The 19,459-nt window shown below is 35.3% G+C and overlaps 1 protein-coding gene across 1 annotated transcript in view; it reads right to left on the reverse strand.

The window, feature by feature from the left end:
• POLA1 (DNA polymerase alpha 1, catalytic subunit) overlaps window positions 1–19,459 on the reverse strand; it is a 288,381-nt gene that overhangs the window by 227,360 nt on the left and 41,562 nt on the right. Inside the window, exons 21-26 of the mRNA XM_079122812.1 lie at window positions 18,920–19,049; window positions 18,325–18,444; window positions 16,739–16,838; window positions 15,032–15,156; window positions 12,415–12,564; window positions 11,876–11,998 (exon numbers count right to left, since the gene is read on the reverse strand). Of these exons, the coding sequence (XP_078978938.1) occupies window positions 11,876–11,998; window positions 12,415–12,564; window positions 15,032–15,156; window positions 16,739–16,838; window positions 18,325–18,444; window positions 18,920–19,049 (748 nt within the window). The remainder of the gene's footprint in view (window positions 1–11,875; window positions 11,999–12,414; window positions 12,565–15,031; window positions 15,157–16,738; window positions 16,839–18,324; window positions 18,445–18,919; window positions 19,050–19,459) is intronic.

Genomic DNA, 19,459 nt, shown 5'->3' on the forward strand with positions numbered 1-19,459 from the left:
GTATCCTTTTCCTCCCCTAACTGCTATCACCAGCCAAGCTACCACCATATCTTGCCTGGATTATTCTAATAAAAACCTACTAATCAGTTTCCCCTCATCGACTGTGACTACAACTCAGTCAGAATGATGTTCTCAAAATGTAAATGTAAGCCAATCACTTTCAGCTCCACATAAAACCTGCTAACTTCTACCTCTTGCTCAAAATGGCCTGCAAGGCCTGTATGGTGTGGCCCTGGCCACCTCACAGCCTCACCTCCCATCACTCTCCCCTTCCTTAGTACAATCCTGTTAAATCAGCCTTTGCTGTATTCCTTAGCCATGTAATGTTTCTACACACCGCAGGACCTCTGCACATTATCTTTCATCCTGGAATACTTGTTCCTACAACTCTTTACCTCACGAACTCCAGTCCACACTCAGCAGATCTTACCTCAAGTACCATGGGTTCAGGAATCCTGTTTCATTCTAGGTCTTGGTCATTTGTTATCAGCACTCAGAAATTTGTTTCTTTTCTTAGAATTTATTTTCTTTGCAATGTCATAAATATTCATTTGACCATTAGATAAATGGCTCTCACCTACCAGAATAAAAACTCCATGAAGACAAAATCCTTGAATACTTACCATCAATTATCCAATACCAGCATCATGCCTGACACCTGGTAGGTGCTCAGTGCCTTGCACAAATGCTTTCTCTGGGTAGTTCTAAGAAACAATAATAGATGGACTAACCTATGCTAAGGACTTTGCAACTGACTCCCACTGTTACCTCTGTCACTATCACCCTCTGAAAAGTGAAAATGAAAAGGAAGAATGACATGCTCAAAGCCACATAAAGAAAACGAGTGGGTAAACATGGCGCCCTTGGTGTCTAATCTAGGGCCTTCTCCAGTGCATATGCAGGCATTTCCATGTGGTCTTGTGCCCACAGAAGATCCTTTCCCTTGTTTACTAGTAAGTAATCACAAGTTTGGTCTCCTGAGCTCTCTCGCTCTAGTTTTATTGAAATCATTAGCTAAGGCTTTCATCTCAAGCCGGCAGGTCACTAGCAATGTCATTTGTCTCCATTTCCCTCCATCGTACACACTCAGCAAATATTACTTGAAGAATTTCTGGCTATGAGGCAAGAACCAGTAATTGAATTAAATATTTTCACCCTCTCTAAGTCAATCTGCTGAAAACAAGTTATTTTCTCTGCCCTATCAGGACATGATTAAAGAAGAAATATCCGGATTTTTCCTGTGGTCAAATTATCAGCTGTCTATCGCATCATGCCATGCAATCCAACGTAAATAGAACATGCACCCTACCCTGTTGGCCAGTGCTCAGAAATATTACATGTGGTCTCAAGAACAATGTACATTATTAATAGCCTATGAGCTTATGCCTTTCCCCACCCACCCCTGCAACTGTTCTCCTCCTCACCACCCTCCTGCACAGGGCTGAAAATGTTGCCTGTCACTACATCAGCAGGGGAAAAAAACCTGAAACAAATATAGCCAAATGTCTGACACTCCAAATTATGAAAGAAACCTAATAGCTTTGTTCCACTCCCATCCCCACTCAACTCAGCCTCATCACTAGTTTCGAAACATCAAAGCTTTTCTTAAATGTAAAAAAGCCAGTAAAAATAGGTAACAGAAAACTAAGCCCCAATCTGTAAGGAAGAATTAGTAACCAGAAGAATTCCAAAAGATTACACACGACTGTTTCTGTAAATCACTCATGCTTTGCTGTCCTTTTAAAAATGTGACTAGGGATTCACTTTTCATTTATGTTCTATTTCAGATTGCTTTTTAAAAGAGAGGGAATTTTCAAAGGAAAAGTTCAGATTTTGAGGCTGATACATTCAAGTTTAAAAGGAATACAAACCGATTCAACCACAAAAATAATAATAAAAAGGAAACAAGGACAGCTGTACCATACAACTAGCACTCAATTTCAAAGTAGGTATAAGATCTCTAAAATGATGACTACAGGGCTCAGGAATCTCTGGCTTAAAATCAAACAGCTTCTTCACACATATATACATATGCAAAAAACTATTCTTCCCACCTTCCAAAACTCCTACAACTTACCAAACACAGTTCACTGCAATTTTGCACAGTATTTATGATCTGGCAAAATGACACAGGCTTACGTTGCTCAGTGAAATGATGAAACAAACAGAAAGCACTAATTCTATTAGTCTTTCCTCAGTTAATCAGTCCTAAACCACAAGCCCAGTGAGTTTGTTTTAAGTTAACACGGATATGCCTTTAATGTGCCTGACTATACTGTTGTGAAAGGTATGCTTGAACCACCAGACAGCACTGTCAAAAGTAGATTCTTAAAATTAGCAATAAATACACCCAGCATGTCTAAATCATGGTATAGTGTAGTAAAATCTTATACACTACAGATGCAAACACTTGAGCATCTGATTCATTTGGGGGTTGGGGGGGGAAATATGCAAGGCTATCAAGTGCTGCCATATCACTCATAAATATGTTATCTGAGTAGATGAGGAAGGGGAAAGCCTATGAGGGAGAAAAGGTCAGTATTTTCATTTTTAGCAATTCTTTCTCTTCAATTCATTTACCTACGGTTTATGAAAAGAAAAAAATGGATACGGGGGGAAAAATGAAGTTATATGGTATGTTCCTCTTTCCTTAGAATAGTTTTATCCTGGAAATAACCTATGCAGACTAACTGTAAAACCAGACAATTAAACCTTACACCAGTTTCTATGCTACTGGTGAATAGTAGTTAATAACTTCACACTTTTCTTTTTGTCTCTTAACAAGAAGGGAATGGCACTTTGAAAATCATTACTGCTCTGTCATCTTGGTTCATTGCCAAAGCAAGGCGCTTCAGAACACCTGTCAAATAACACGCAGCTTGTGGAAAAGAAACATATACCAAAATACGTTCATATAAAATTTTCACATATGTAAAAAGTGGAATGAATTTGGGTTAACAAAAAGCCACTCATTCTGATGAGGGTTGGGGGAAGAAAGGAAGAGTTTTCCAAAGACTCAATCTATGTGACTGGAGTCAATGTAATGAAAATCTCAGCAGTGATCAGTGGTATCAACACAAAGTTAGTCTAGTAGTAGTTATCTTCTTAGCCTTAGCCACATTTCCAATGGTTTCAGTAAAAGGACAAAATGCCCCTGTGTTCTCAAATAAAAGGGCCTAATTCAAATGTGTAACTATCCTTTTCCTTATTCTGGGTATCCTGGCCATTCTTATTAACTAAAAATAGGTTTCTATACCAAGACTCTGTCAAAAATATTCATCACCTCCACATCCGCCTACCTATAACTGCAAAAACATGTAGGTGAGCATCATCCCAGAGATAGGGCAAATAAACATCAGCTACATGGGGCACAGGTGGAGATCAAAGACAAACACAACTAAAGCATTATCTCTGAACAACAACATAGAAGTGGAGATTGGAAAATACAGAAATAACTTGAGGTATAGGCTTTCCTTTTATTTTGGTGTTTGTTAATAAAGAAGACAATTTTAAGTACTGATACTAATTTTGTGCAGATCCATTCTAAAATCTAATAATAAAAAATCCAATGTATAGCTGAAAAAAGGTATAAATTTAGATTGAGAGTGAGGAAATCCCATCTTCCTTAATGAAAGAAGCCCTAGAATGTTGAAAGTTGGTACTGAAAAAAGATTCTGAAAGATTGGAGAGGCCAACCTATAACCCCAGGACCATCTCCTGCTACCTCTGACACCTAGGGGTATAATGTGGGATGTGGGGGGGGGGGGTTGCTCCTTCTCTGACAAAGACTTGTATCACCATTGCAAATAGGCCATTGGCTGGATTTCCTGAAGGTCAGGTGAGACAAAGATATGGCAACCATTCAAAAACTTCAGTAAATTCAAGGGGAATAAGCCTAAATGGTCCTTGATGAAGCTTTCTTCTCTTATGCTCACAGATCCCAGCTCATCTCACAGCAGACCTCAAGTAAGAACTGACCCAGTCTTTCTTTTCCCAGCTGTCTCTAACATCAACTGTTTTGTGTGCACCCAAACTTAGACCTTTCAAAGTCCTAAACCCTAAAGGACGCACAGAGGTCAATGTTACAAATACCTTGGAGTTGCTAGTTTCCAACTATTAAGAAAGAAGGATAAGGTCATGCTAAATTTTTCTCAAGTCCAAAGTTTTGGCTCTTTTGAAAGAAACAGTTTCAAGAATAAAGAGTACTTCAAATCAGGCCTACGTATAATACTTTTATTTCTATAAATGCAATACTGTGTTATAATAAAAGACTGTATAACAGACTGTATTATATGCTTACATACTACGAGCATATAGTGTGTTTATTATAATAAGCATATATAAAAATGAATATGTATGCATTATTCAATTTTTTTGTCACTGCATTTCTCTCAAATTATTTAAAGTCTAAGTTATCATAATCTGGACTGGTCTTTTGTGGAGTGTTTCCCAAGTGCAGCTTCCTCTTCTCATCTTGATATTTAGCAACATCACTCACATCAATTTTTAGAAAGGATACTGACAAATGGACAAGCAAATGGAGATGTTCCTTAGTACAAGTTAATCAATATAAATGATCTGCAGTTTAAATGCCACTTACTTGACTACAGATAGTTGTTTCTATAGAGTTTAATGACATATGACAAGAACAAAGGCTCTAAAATAACTATTAATTTGTACTAAGTACTTCAACTTATTCCATATGAATTACCACAAATTCTGAGCTATTAGAATATAAATTAATAAAACTGAATACTACTGCATTGTCAGATCAGAAGAACTGCAAAGAATTTAGAATCCAAACGTTCCTGGAATAGGACAATAAAAAGGGAACAGAAAAGTTTCTCTGGTCTTGAATTTTATAACGTAAACAACTTCAAAAATGGTAAATAAAAAAAGTGATAAGTAATCTATAACCATTGAAAAGGGATATTACTTGTTCTTTCATAAAATGTATCTCCCAAAATATATTAAGGCTTCATTTTAATCTTTAAAAATCTCATATCAACCTTGTATTTTTAAAAAAACAAAATGTTAGTAGGCCAGCTGAAGTCAAAAGCAGTCTTACCATTGAGTATTACAATTCTAGAAACAGAATGAGAACTTGTCTTCCTACTGACATGGTTTCCATGGGTCTGGTGTGGCCCGTGAATTCTTTACCATATTTTAGATGACAAAACCATACATTTTTAAGGCTTATGTTTCCCCTCAAGCTACACAGAAAACAGAAATGAAATATAAGAAGCAACAATTCTTCACCAGTTTTGCATCATGGTCCCTTTGAGACTCTCTTAAGTGCTTTGCACACTCTTCTCCAAAAATGTACACACATAGGCACAAACATACAAAATGTTACATGAAACTTTTCAGGATCGCAGATCTCCCCTTCACTCTCCTTGACTTGACAGAAGTTCTCATCCAACAATCTAAGAATCAGTAAGATTTCAAAATTTGTATTTTTTATGTCCAAAAGATGTTTTCATTCTTTCTTCCTACCTTTAATTTCCTCTATTTCTACCAACTATGTCTGGAAGTATTCAAAACCAGAGTTATTCTTCCATTACATATGATTATCTTTTAGAACAGGACCAGCAAACTTTTTCTAAAAAGGGCAGACAATATGTTTCAGGATTTGCAGGGCACTCAATCTCTGTGGCAACTAAACTGCTGTTTTTAGTACAAATGCAGTCATAAACAAAAGTATATGACTGTGTCCCAATAAAAGATTATTTATAAAAATAGGTAGTAGAAGAATGAGTCCATGGGACAGTTTGCCAATCCCTCAAATAGAGGAATAACTTCAAGAAATCCACAAATAAGCAAACAGGTAAATACTATTAGATCCCTAAGTTATACCATCCCTAAAAATATTTTCCAGAGTGACTTAAAAGTTAAATAAGAAAAGCCAATCTGTAACTTTTATAAGCAATAAGGGAGAAAATGTCACTGGAAGAAGAAGGGATTTCTTAAGGGAAAAAACCTCACTTTGTATAAAGGGGAAAAAACAAAATGGTTGGCATTAAAATTAGAAACATTTGCACACTGAAAGGTAGCAAATAAAGTTAAAGGATAACCAACAGGCTACAAAAAGGTATTTGCAACACAAATGACTAAATGAGAATTAGACTTTGAATACCTAAGAAGAAATACTAGAATACATACTACCCAAAAAAATAGAACACGGTCACAGGCAATCCAGACAAGAAAATGGAAGAGTTAATAAATATGAAATGATGCCCAACACAACTAGTAATTAAGGAAATGCTAATTAAAATCATAAAAAGATAACATTTCACACTCATAAGACTCATGTAACAACTGTTAGCAAGGATGTAGAATACTGAGGATCATACAAGTATATCACAAGGACATACTGAGTAAAAGATCCCTCAATAGAAAAATAAACAAAAAGATTCAAAGAGGAAAAACTGTACATCAGAGTCATTGCCAATTCTCTCATTTATTTTTGTTTCAAGACCCTGTCTCGAAACACCTATGACACATAAATGGCCTGGAACTTGAAATCCTCCCACCCTGGTCTCTTGAGTTACTGCTATTACAGGTGTGCACTACCATGCCCAGCTGCCAATTCTCTCTTTCTTTTTTTTTTTTTTTTTTTTGGTGCTGGGGATCAAACCCAGGGTCTTGTGCTTACAAGGCAAGCACTCTACCGACAGCTATCTCCCCAGCCCGCCAATTCTCTTGATGAGCTTCTGATACTATGACTGAGGGAGTTACACAGTGTGGCTCTAGCCACAGACATGAATTTAACTATTTGACAGAAGAATTTAGCTTGCTATGGTAAATTAAATGATTGATCTTACCAATAGAAATCACACACTGCTTGAGATGCACAAATCCTACTTCTAGAAATAGAGAAACTCTTACACAGGTGGCACTGTCTACCATAGCACTGTTTCTTACAATAAAAAATTTTTAAAAATGAAAACTTCAAAACTTCAAAATAGGAACTATTAAGAGAATTTTTAAAAATACACTGTGCTATATTAATTAACTGAAATATATAATAGTTAACATAAATAAATCAAATCTAAAACTGATCAAGACAGATATGCTTAAATTATGATATACAAAGTATGGTTCCTCTTCCCTTCCCCACCTTTTTTTGCAAATTACAAAAATCTATGATACATAAACAGTAAAAAAAACATTAAATCTACCACATGCATAATACTCCCATTTATAAAAAGCAAAAAATAGGAAAGAAAAAAACACAAGAAGGACACAATCAACCCTGAGAATGTAGTTACCTTAGAGGAAGACAAAAAAGAAATGACAGAAGGTAGGGAGGAAATGGTCTTTAGTTGTCTCTGTAATATTTTATTCCTTTTAATTTTAAAGGAAAAAACAAGGCTAACTTTAAGAAAAAAAAAGGATTGGAAAAGTAAAATCTCCACTTATATTCTAGATAAAAATGAAGGACTCTCTTAACAATTATAAGATTCTATTTTACCACTGACAACAACAAAGGCTGGAGCCTTCTGTCCTAGTGCCATTCCCAAGGGTTCCTGACAAGTGCTACCATATCACCAAGAGGTTCCCAGAAAGCCTTAGTCCAGATTGTGATGTTTGCATGTAAGGATTTGGACACATTTTCTAAATGAACAAATTTCAGTTCTGAGCACAATTGTAAGCTACAGTCAGTTGGCAAACAGACTGGCAGGGACTCATTTCAGCCTACTGGGTGGGAAAATGAAAATGCATGGACTCTATGCCCAAATATTAGAGCACACACTCACTTGAAAATGCAATCAGAAATCCAAATCAAAAATAATTTTCTCAAGAATGCAGAAATAAAACAATATCAATGTAAGTACTAATTATTCCATAAAGACAAATATAACCATTATGCTAAGGATTATGCAATGAGTATGCTTATAAATAAATAGTAAGTTTTAAATCCCTTAATAAAAAAATGAAGAATTCAAAGAGGCAAAATTATATATCAAGATCGTTTTTTATTTTCTTTAGATCAGCTTCTAGTACTGTGACTGAGGGAATAATGTATTGTGCCTCCATGGTCAGAGACATGAATTAGCTATTTGGTAGAAGCATTAGCTTACCATAATAAGTTAAATGATTATTCTCATGAATAAAACTTGCAATTCAAAAATCATCATTATTTTAAACACTAAATAGATTAGATTATTATAACCTTTTGGTCCACTTTTACACTATTGTTAATAGTTTCAAGAATAATAAAAGTCTAAAATGTGGACAGATTTAAGTCACTAAATGGCCTTTGCTTTTGTCCACAGAATAAAATCCTTAATTGATTAATGATTTTAGGGTGTCTATCGCCATCTAGTGAACAATCACTTCAATTACCACACCAAACACTTGACAACTTATAGTTTTCATTGTAGTTTAAATACACATGTCCACCAAGTGCTGTAGGCTTACCCAATTTCTTTCTTATGTTCTACTCATACACTGAGAACAAATACAAATACAGATGGTATTTGTAGTGATTCACTTTTGAGTGTCTATAAACAATGTTTCCATATTCTCTGGAAACACTGACTTCCATTATTTTTAAATAACTTTTCCCACTGTAAGGTTCCTCATACAATTCCTTAACCATTAATTCCTCTACCACTGAGCAATTAAAAATCATGGAAGAATTTCAGTATGAAAGATCACACCTGTGAAAAGACAATATTGATGCCCATTTGACACAACTATTAGCACTTTTATTATAAACCTGTTTTTTAAAGTACAATTAGCAATTACTCTGAGTATTCTAGCAGCCATAATATATTTGATTACAGAAATTATTAGGTCACCAGAGCCAAACCTGCATGATTCCAGCAAAACTGAGCACACAAAAAATAGGCTTAAAAATTAAAAGGGAAGGGGAACTTCAAGGTCTCCCCAGACTATGCATTAATCCATATCCAAACGCAAAATTTTATTTTTTGCAAAGGCATGCCACCAGGTTTCTTTCTCATTAATTTGTGCTCCAACCTTTAATATAAGGAATTTAAAAGCAAACTACTAATAAGATATTCAGGTTACTATTAATTTTGTCCATTCCATCAAAAACACCAGTTTAATGTTATAAAAGTTTTCCAAAATCCCCCTAAAATGATTCTCATTTTACATTTTACCCCACCTATTATTGTCCCTTTAATAACCAAGAGATGCTTGAAAATCACTGACTAGTAGTATATATGAAAAATTCTAGCAAACCCAGAGAGATTATCAAAGACTATTTCCATCTGCTACTGCTAAAAATTATCACCAATACTTTAACGATCATTTTTATTTTAGCAAATAATTTCTGTAGAGGACTTTGGATCTTCTTCTAGAACAGTTCCAGGGAGCAGTTGTATAATTATTATTTCTCATTAACCTCATATTAAAGACCTACTTCCCACAGGTGTTGTATTCATCATTATTTACAGAAAGGATAAGGGGGAAAGGGACAGAAACAAAGAATTCAAATCACATGATTACTTCTACATTTGTCTGAAATTCTTTGTTTTTCAATGGGACAAGAAGGGGTTTTTCAAATAGTTTATTTAGTAAAGATTTGTTATTGTTATATTTTTGTACGACAGAAAAATAAAAATTGAGTTTAAGCTCCCTATTAAAAATCTAGCTAAACAAAAATATTGCCCTTAAAATACAATGGATTAGGGGAGTAGGGAGATCATTGGACAAATTTGGGGCTTATCATTATCAACAGTGCCCTTTTAAGCTTGTGGATTTCTGAGCCAATGCAGAAAATGTAACAACAGGGATTTCCCAACAGCAAGAGGCACTCTCCAAGGGAGTAAATTGTCAACTATTGCCTCTCATGAGAAACTTAAGAGTAACCTTGATCCAATCTCAATAGTCAACCCATGTATTATCACCCAGTTGGGGCATAGTGAGTGCATTTCCTAATACAAAAATAAGATGGTATTCTATCAGAAGCCACTGGATACATATACAGAAATAAAATTTAAATAATTTTGAAGTAAACTTAGCCTAAGAAACTGAAAACATCCTTCTCTCACTTCAACTAGCTCCTAAAACATCTCTATCTTTCTAATGTAAAAAAGAGTCCATGTCTTATGATGAATATCAAAAAAGATGATCTTCTAGGACAAAGAGGCAGAATATAAAGCAGAACCGCAGTCATGAAAGACATTCTGATATGGAGGAGACAGCCCTAATTCAGTAAAAGACAATCAGGAAGACATAGATTCAAATTCAAAACAGCTACTTGTTATCCTTTACCTTTTTTGAGTTTCAGCTTCCTCTGCAAGATGGGAACATTAATACCCATGTCGAAAGACTTTCATGGTTTTAATAAAATAATGCAAATAGCTTCTAACACACGCATTCAGCACAAGCTGGCCCTTCCTTGCTGTGCCCTAAGTCAAGTCTCTGAGATAGGGCTGCAAACAAGAGTAACTCTAAACATCCTGATGTTTGTTACATATACTAGTTAGATAGGTACTATCCAATAAAGTAGCCACTAGCCACATGCAGCTATTTAAATTCATTTTAATTATAATTAAATAAATCTAAAATATCAGTTCCTCAGTTAGTGCTAACTCATGGCTAGAGGCTATTGTAGTGCATAATAGAACATTCATTTTCTTCAAATCCTACTGGACAGAGCTGGTATAGACTCTGAAGTAGGAGTCAGCAAACTTTTTTTCTGAAAGTGCCAAAGAGCAAAAAATTTAGGCTTTGCAGGCCATGCAAGACTCTATCTTAACTACTCAATTCTGCTATTATCACACAAAAGCAGTCACAGATGATACATAAACGAATGTTCTTGGTTCTGTTTCAAAAAAACCTCATTTATAAAAACAGATAGCAGGCTGGATTTGCCCGAACAGACCATAGTTTGCCAAACCCTGCTCTAGAGTATTCCAAGTCCAGACCCCCAATACAAGCATTCTGCCCATAACCACTATCTACCACCTTTAAGACTGAGTAGTCTTAAATTCACTGACAGGAAATAGCAGCTTAATGGAGTCAAATTAATTTAATATTTAACATAACCATTCTTTTACAAATCAAAAAAAGTCATGTACCTTGTATAGTGTTCATAAAGTCATAGTGCTTAACCTGTGTTTGGTATCTGGATTATCATTGTAAAGCAGATACTCTCCATCCATATAACTCCAGCCCTGACATATTCTTGGAATTCTGGATTTATACACCCAACTAACTGCCTACTTAATATGTCTGGAGATCTATTACTCATCTCAAAGGCAACACATAGAAGATAGAACTCTTAATACCTTAGTAAAAGGCTACATTAACTTTCTTCCTGATTTCCACCTTTCCCTCACAAACGCTGATAGTTCAACTCAGTACCAAAAATTAACTTCCTTATGTTACCTCTTCACAGAAGCCTAACCTGACAAATCTAAACTTGTCATATAAACATTCTCTAGGCCACTGCCCTGTTTTAATTATCAGAAGAGCATTTACTTCTGTTCTAATATCTTAGTTTTTTTAATGTTTGTGTATTCATTTAATTACTGTTTGTTTTACCAATCTATCTTCTTCATATCCCAGGCCTTCAAAAACATGTCTCCCCTCCCCCACCACTCTAGGTAGAATCCAAGCCTTGCAATAACAGGGACCTATAGTCTTGCTTAATTCTCTATCCCCAGTGCCTAGAACAAAGTTTGGCATATAGATGTTCAATAAATACACACACACACACACACACATATGAATGAATAAATTCTTATTTAAATGCCTACTATCTTAAACTTGTTCTAAAAAAAAAGGGTATTTGAATCTAGATAACTAGGTAGCAAACTTGTCTCTCCCACACTACAAAATGTATAGTTAAAAATCCTCTGATATTTAGAGATGTGAATGTGATTAAACCATTTACCTCCCTTCCTTTGTATGTCACCAAGGCAGCCAGTGGTTTGGCGTAAAATCTGCTGTAGGAAAATCCCAGGCAACCGTACATACTGTTCGCTGTGAGCTTCAAAGCCTTCTGTCGAATGTCATACTGCAGGTCACACAAGGATGAAAGACAAACAACAATATTTGCAGATGCTTAAGCATTACATTAGGTATCTTTCTATATCACCAGTGAGAAAGATAACCCTTCAATATCCCTGAAAGAAAAAGAACTCTTAAAATACTCAACCTGTCCTCTCAGATCCATGATGCCCTAACCTCCTAGAAGCAAGTATATGCAAACTCCAAAGTTTCCAGAATTCAGAAAGATCTTGCACAGGTACACCTACTGCAGATAGAAGTGCCTCCAATTCTGAGGCAGTCTAGTGTTTTTGAATGGATACCTATCCACAAATAAAATAAGCACATGCACTTGCCCACAGCTTCCTATTTATACTACTCCTAAATGATCAAATTAGAAAAGCTGAAATATTCATTCAGATGTCTCTTAGTGAAAAAATATACCTGAAGAATAAGGTCTGGGTTTAAATCCTGCTGTTTCATTAGCTGTTTGACTTGTTTTCTCCGTTCTACCAGTTTCCGGATCTCTCTGGGCAAAATGCCCATTTCTAAGCTTGGATCTGGCAACTCAGGGATCTGTTCTTGTTCTCCATCCTGATAAACATACAATAGAAATTTCAGAGAGTAAAATTTTGGTAAGATAAAATTCTAAAATAATGTTTGGTAGGCATTTTACCCCATAATCACATCGTTTTTTAAATATTTTCAATTGTAGATGGACGCAATGCCTTTATTTTATTCATTTATTTTTATGTGGTACTGAGAACCGAATCTAGTGCCTCACACATGCTAGGCAAGCGCTCTGCCACTGAGCTACAGCCCCAGCCCCCCATAATCACATCTTTAAAAGCTTCTTTCTTACATGAGTAAAGATCAACATTCCCTAAAAAAGAGTTGAACAAACTACAGACCATGGCCCTTCCCCCAACCCCACCCCTCCGCTCCCCTTTTAGCAGCCTGTCATTCCCGGTATCTCCCTCCCCTGTAGTTACTCACAAATTTTGATTTCATTTAAAGGGATGGATTTTTACACATGCTACCATCCTCTTCAACAAGATTGAGGAGCAACATGTTTGGGGAAATTGCTTTTAAAATACAAACACTCAGACAGACTTCTAGGATTTGAAAAAATAACCAGCAGCTAAACTACCGTTTTAAAGCATTTGTACGACCAAACAAAATGCTACAGAACTTTAAAACTATGGAGAATCATAGCAATTATTGTAAATGTTTTAGACTAAAAATAAAAAGCTAAATACTAAACCAGAAAATTTCTTTTAAGAATTTGAAGCACATTTAAATAGGCCATGACATTTCTAAAAATTAATACAAATATATTTCTTAGCATTGATGTAGTACTTTTTACCTATAAATTGACTTACAATTGGCAGAAGAATAGCAACATTTTTAAAAAGCAACCAGCAGTCTTATATTAAAATTTGCAGCAGGAAAAGCAGGGAAAGCATTAGACCATTTTTCTCAAGTCTCCATTAATTCTATTAACAGGTTACAAAGAAAAGCCAGATGCATTTGCCCTTTCAAAGGTACAAGATTTAAAATAAATCTCTTAGCTTAAAGTATGTCAAGTCAATGCCACTTGATAAGGCAGCCTTTACAAAGTATCTAATTTTATAAAGATCAATATCTGCAAATGAAACTCTTAGAGCAATAAGGACCTATTGTTTCCCAATATAGCACAAGATGATAGCAGACCTATTAAAAAGATATTGCTATAGATTCCAATTTATTTACAGCAACTATGAAAGTCAAATGAAAAGTAAACTTGAAAGGATCTGAAGTCAGAAAATTTGCAAATCTACTCCCAGCTTTTACCATTACTGCCTATGTGACACTACCTGATCTGAAGACAAAATACTGTACAGGAAAATGATACAGAATCTATTAAGAGCTACATGTATATTTCTTAGATGACTTCTCAAGTCCTTCCACTCCGAAATGATTCTATTATATATCCAGAATCCAAACTGAAAAGCTTAAATAAACAAAACAGTGTTGGCAGCAGTTGGGAAAAAGGACTGGATAATGATAATTACCTCAGTACTGGTACAGTAGAACAAAGCCCAAATAATATTAATCAAAGGCAGTCACTACTTGGGGGGTTGTCTATTCAATACCATCTCTGTAAGATTATCCTCTAGTCCCAAAGAAAGAGTCAACTCTAACAGCCAGATGTGTACTCTGTAAACCCACTCCTGTGGTCACAGGTGATGGGACCAGAGGTGCTGACTAACCTAGGCAAGCCTATTAGATTCTTCTGGGAACTTATTAGATTCTTCTGGGAATATGGAACTGGAACTGAAAAACAGCTCCAAGGCATGTGGTTGGAACTAAATGACATGTAAATTAAGGAGCTAGAGGGCAAACAGACATCTTATGCCATGAAGAAAGAGAAGGAAGAGAAGGAAGGAAGGAAGGACAGACGGACGGATGGATGGACAAAAGGAAAACAGGCAGGCAGGTAGGAAGAAAAGTAAATAAAATGTGGGGAATAATGTTCCAGTCACACAAAGAGAGGGGTATTATTCAGCAAAACAAAGGAACAAAGTACCAATACATGTTACAACACAGATGGACCTTAAAAATAAGGTGTGAAGTACGATACAAAAGACCACATGTTATATGATTCCATTCATATTAAATGTCCAGAATACACAAATCTATACAGGCAGAAAGATTAGTGATTGCCTACAAGTAGGAGGAAGAGAGGGAGGTGACAGTAAAATGTTTCCTTGGGAATTAATAAAAACATCCTAAAGCTGAATGTGGTAATGGTTACAAACTGGGAATATTCTAAATGCCAGGACTGCATGCTTTAAATATATGGATTGTGTGGTGTGTGAATTATACCTCAATAACGCTGTTTTCAAAAAGATAAAGAACCAGTCTGTCTCTTTCTGGCCAACCTCTTTTTGATAACTAGGAAAGGACATAATTAATATATCCTTTAAGAGGAAAAACTACAATACTAGCTCCTTCGGTTCTCCTCCTTTAAGCAATACTTTTAAGCTCAATTTAAAGAGACCCCAGTTAAAATACAAACCTCTGTAACTTTCTGGGCCTCTGAAGCAACTCTTTGCACTGTTGTAAAACAAATGTTAAATTCCTGAATGATGGAAGGATATAAACTGTTGAAGTCCAGCAGCAAAATAAACTTATCATAAAAACCTGAAATAAAAAGGCCACATAATATCATAAAAAGTCTAAAGAAAAACACTGTCAAAACATATTAGAAGTACTCTACTAAGTATAATAGAAACCATATACTATCCAGCACTATGAAGCAGACAAAAGGGAAAAAAGTGGACTACCACTCAATAAAATGACTTTCATTAGAGTGAAAACCCAGATCACAAAAGAGAGATGAAAACATTGTCTCTCCATGAAACCAGCTCCAACCAGTCCTTCCCTAATAGTCCCCAAATACATCATTATTATGGGAAAACACCATTCAGGGTCAATTATTTTAGAGATCATATCCACTTCCAAAAGAATGTTGCTAAATTCCCCTTCAAGCAAGCATTCCTTCCCGCCTATTCTCCCACCCAACCCCAAATAAAACACCAGTAAATGACTATATATTTTTTACAAACACATCTTCAAACAATAAAATGGGTAATCCATTTACCTGTACACAAACTGTGCTGAAACCCAGACAAGAGGAATTTATATGAATGTCAGTAGTGGAACGATCCACCCTTTTTGCTTGCAAAAGGTGAACAGAAAGCTACTATATTTCTCTAGGACATTTACAAAGAGTTTCCTTCACTTTGAGAAGAAACTGAATAAAAATAAATGTCCGTCATTAAGACAATAACTACAAACATATATTATTGACAGCTTAGCCTGTGTCAAACAATCCCATTTATTCCTTAAATACCTCTGTAGATTATTCTTATCTCTGTTTTACAGAAGAGGAAAATGAGGCTTATAGATGTTCAACAGGCAGCCCAAGATCACATAGTCAGCATTCAAATCCAAATGTAACACCAAAGTACTACTGTTCCATGTGATTCCAAACAATAATAAATTCACTTTTGTCAAAAATGTCTCCTACTCAGAGTGAATTACTTGATAAAATTCACATTATATCCAACAATATGAATATATGTAACACTACTACTGTACATTTGGAAATGGTCAAGATGGTTTAAAAATAAGATCCTTTCTAGCTCTGTCACAAAACATCATCTTTGCCACTCAAAAAGAAAAGTTATTCTTCTGTTAAAGTTCAATTTTGTGGCTATTATCTGTACTTAACTCTGCTGGCCAAATAAACTGGTCCTGGCAGAACCAACCCTCACAGAATGGAGGGAAGAAGGGAGAAGTACTCCCACTGCAGGACAAATAGCATCTACACCCTGACCAGGGATTGGCAAAGTATGCACAAACCAAACTCGGTTAATTGCCTGTTTTTGTATCATTCATAAGCTAAGAGTTTTAATATCTTTAAATGGTTAGAAAAAGTAAAAAACAGTACTCCAAGTTACATGAAAATTATATGACATTTAACTTTCAATGTCTATAAATAAAATTATATTAGAACAGCAGGAAAAAATTCACATTAATTCCATATTAGCTGACTGGCAAACAAGATTTGCACATGTGTACAAGATAAAAATAAGATCATTATGAGATCAACTTGCTGACCTCCAAGAAACAATTCAGGTCTTCTAGTTTTCAAGTCTAGCTCTACATGAAAAAAGTTTCTTAACACCCAGAGTAAACCAATCCAGTGTCCTCATCTTACCAACTTTGGGGTCCAAAACCAAGCCTCCAGCATAAGCTGCTTTCTTCCGTCCTTTCTTATATTTATTGGTATCTCCATCCATTTCTTCATCTTCATCTCCCTAACATCAAATGGAAAGATAACTTCACCAGTCAGCAATTAATTAATTAGGAAGTTTTAGTATTCTCTCTTTTCCAATAACTGTACTCAGTTTTAATAAACACTATTTTTAGTTAGTGGTTCTACCTGTAGGAAAAGAGTTGTTGTAATATGTTCACGAATCAAAATGAATGTCAAGCATGTTAGTTTCCTATGCAATACTATATCTCGGAAAATATGCAAATTCTATTTTTAAATGTTTCTGAATTCACAGGAATTGCATATCTCCAAATCAATGGTTATTAAAATTACAACTTTTCATTTATATAGAATTTGAAGTTGTAGAAGGGCCTATTCATAACTCTAACATTCATGATGTAAAACATACAGTATTTCACATAGGTATTTTTTTTTTTTGAGATGGGATTTTGCTATGCTGCCCAGGATGGCCTCAAATGCCTAAGTTCAAGTGAATTCTCCTGTTTCCTCCCAAGTAGCTTAGGACTACAGACACATGCCACCATGCCTGGCTTACCCTCATTATTAATATGGACACCTTAAAATAAGTATGTCCATATACTGAAAATTCATTCCTAAGTAGTTTACTAACAGCCCACATTCAACGCCTCTGGAGAAATTAAATAGCTCCAAATTAATATTCACTATATCAATTCTGGTAAGGTACATAAAACAAGCAAATCCAAAAACCTTAATCACACTTTTAACATTAAATTTCCATTCTGACTTAATTACTATCAATGATGATAGAAGAGTAAAGTTTTAGCCCCGATATCAGAGGCCACTTCAGAAACCTGACTGTAGTGATCATAATCACACTAGAGCAAACTGAATATTCCCAATCTGAAAATCTAAAATTTGAAGTGCTCATAAATATGAAGCTTTTCGAGTAACAACATCATGCTCCAAGTAGAAAACCCCACACATGACTTCATGTGACAGGACACCGTCAAAACACAGGTACGCTAAAAATATTGTATAAAATTAACTCCAGGCTATGTATATAAGGTGTAAATGAATTTCATGTTTAGACTTCGATCACATTCCTAAGATACCTCATTACATATATGCGAAGATTCCAAAATGTGAAAAAAAAATCCAAAATCCGAAATACTTCCAGTTCTAAGCATTTCAGATTAGGGATATTAAACCTGTACAGAAAAATGCAACACAAAAATAAAAGCTCATTGGTTTAAGAAAATTAAAGGTTTAACTGACATTTAGCTTTGGATAGTGCTTAAGTGTAAAAACACTTTCCATATGTGGCCATCCATCAAAGAGGTCTAATACCACCTCTAAGAATTTCATATTTCACAAATTGTGTCTCTACAGAGAAAAAGGAGAAACCACACAAACCCAATGGAACAAACTTGACATGGTTTCTATAACACAGGGGATTATTCTAGAAGCAGATATTATTGGAACAAAAAAGAAAAAGCTATCTAGGTAATAAAAAGGAGGAATAAGAAAAAGCAAAATTTTGGACCCACCAGTTTTTGCTGAGGCTTTCTGAAAATCTGCTTGTCAGGCACGATATAGTTGTTTTCATAAAATGCATGAAGCAACAAGAACTCATTACGTTCAGATCGTCCACCCATCAGTGTCCTGGACTATTAAATAGAAGTTCTTTTTACAATTTGAGCTCCAAATCACAATAAAAAAAAGCAACTCTGAGCTGGTTAATAGCATCAAGGTACCTCCCTCAAAACTACTACTAAACAAAGGCTGCTTCTTTGGGGAAAAGTAGCAAATTATTTCTAAGATTTTCTTTAAGCATTATAAAAGAGAGAGCTTAAAATATTGAAAACTTGGCTATTTCTTTACCCCCAAAAGGACCATTCCACCAGATGCATCCAGATGTTAGAGAGATGATCCTTATGTTCGCCCAAATTTCAACACACTGCACCTGGCATTCCTCCCTTTCTCCCAACCAGCTTTTCCTTTTACAAAAGATGCCCAGCTTTCAGAATCCAAGTTACTCATTTTATAAGCATGCATTTAGACTCATTATCATATAACAACTACCCCAAGCAAGCACTGAATCCAACAGGAAATGCTTTTTCCCCCTTTCTAAGTTAAATTTACCATAATGTTCCCAGCGATGTTAGTGATCTGCAATGCTAATGGAAGAACATTTAGCTCACACATGATCTGCAAAATGAACCTGGCATCCTTCCAGGTGTGTTCCAACAGGTACAACAGATGAGAAGATTCACTGTAAAGTAAGAATGAAACAGAATCGAGTAATTAAAAGAAACAATGACTATAATCAGAACTTCATAAAATATTACAAGGAATTTTTGGTATAAGTAACTTCAGATCAACAGCACCTTGGCTTTGGAAACAATTTAAAATAAGGTTGGTATGTAATTAGGAATTGATCCCAGTGCCCTTCTCTAAGCACAAAAAAATCCACAAAAATTTTCATACATGTTAACAACTACATACTTGAAAATTACTGAATCCTTTCATTCATTCTATCAAGTAAGTATAAATTGCACATTTACCATGCACTAGGCACTGGCTATAATCAAAACAGAAATTCCTGTCCTCATGGAGCTTAAATTCTCATGGTGAAGGCAGAATATAAAAAAGAAAAATAAATTAAATATGTAGTATATTATA

The sequence above is a fragment of the Sciurus vulgaris genome (genome assembly GCF_902686455.1).
Source record: "Sciurus vulgaris genome assembly, chromosome: X".
Taxonomy (NCBI): Eukaryota; Metazoa; Chordata; class Mammalia; order Rodentia; family Sciuridae; genus Sciurus; species Sciurus vulgaris.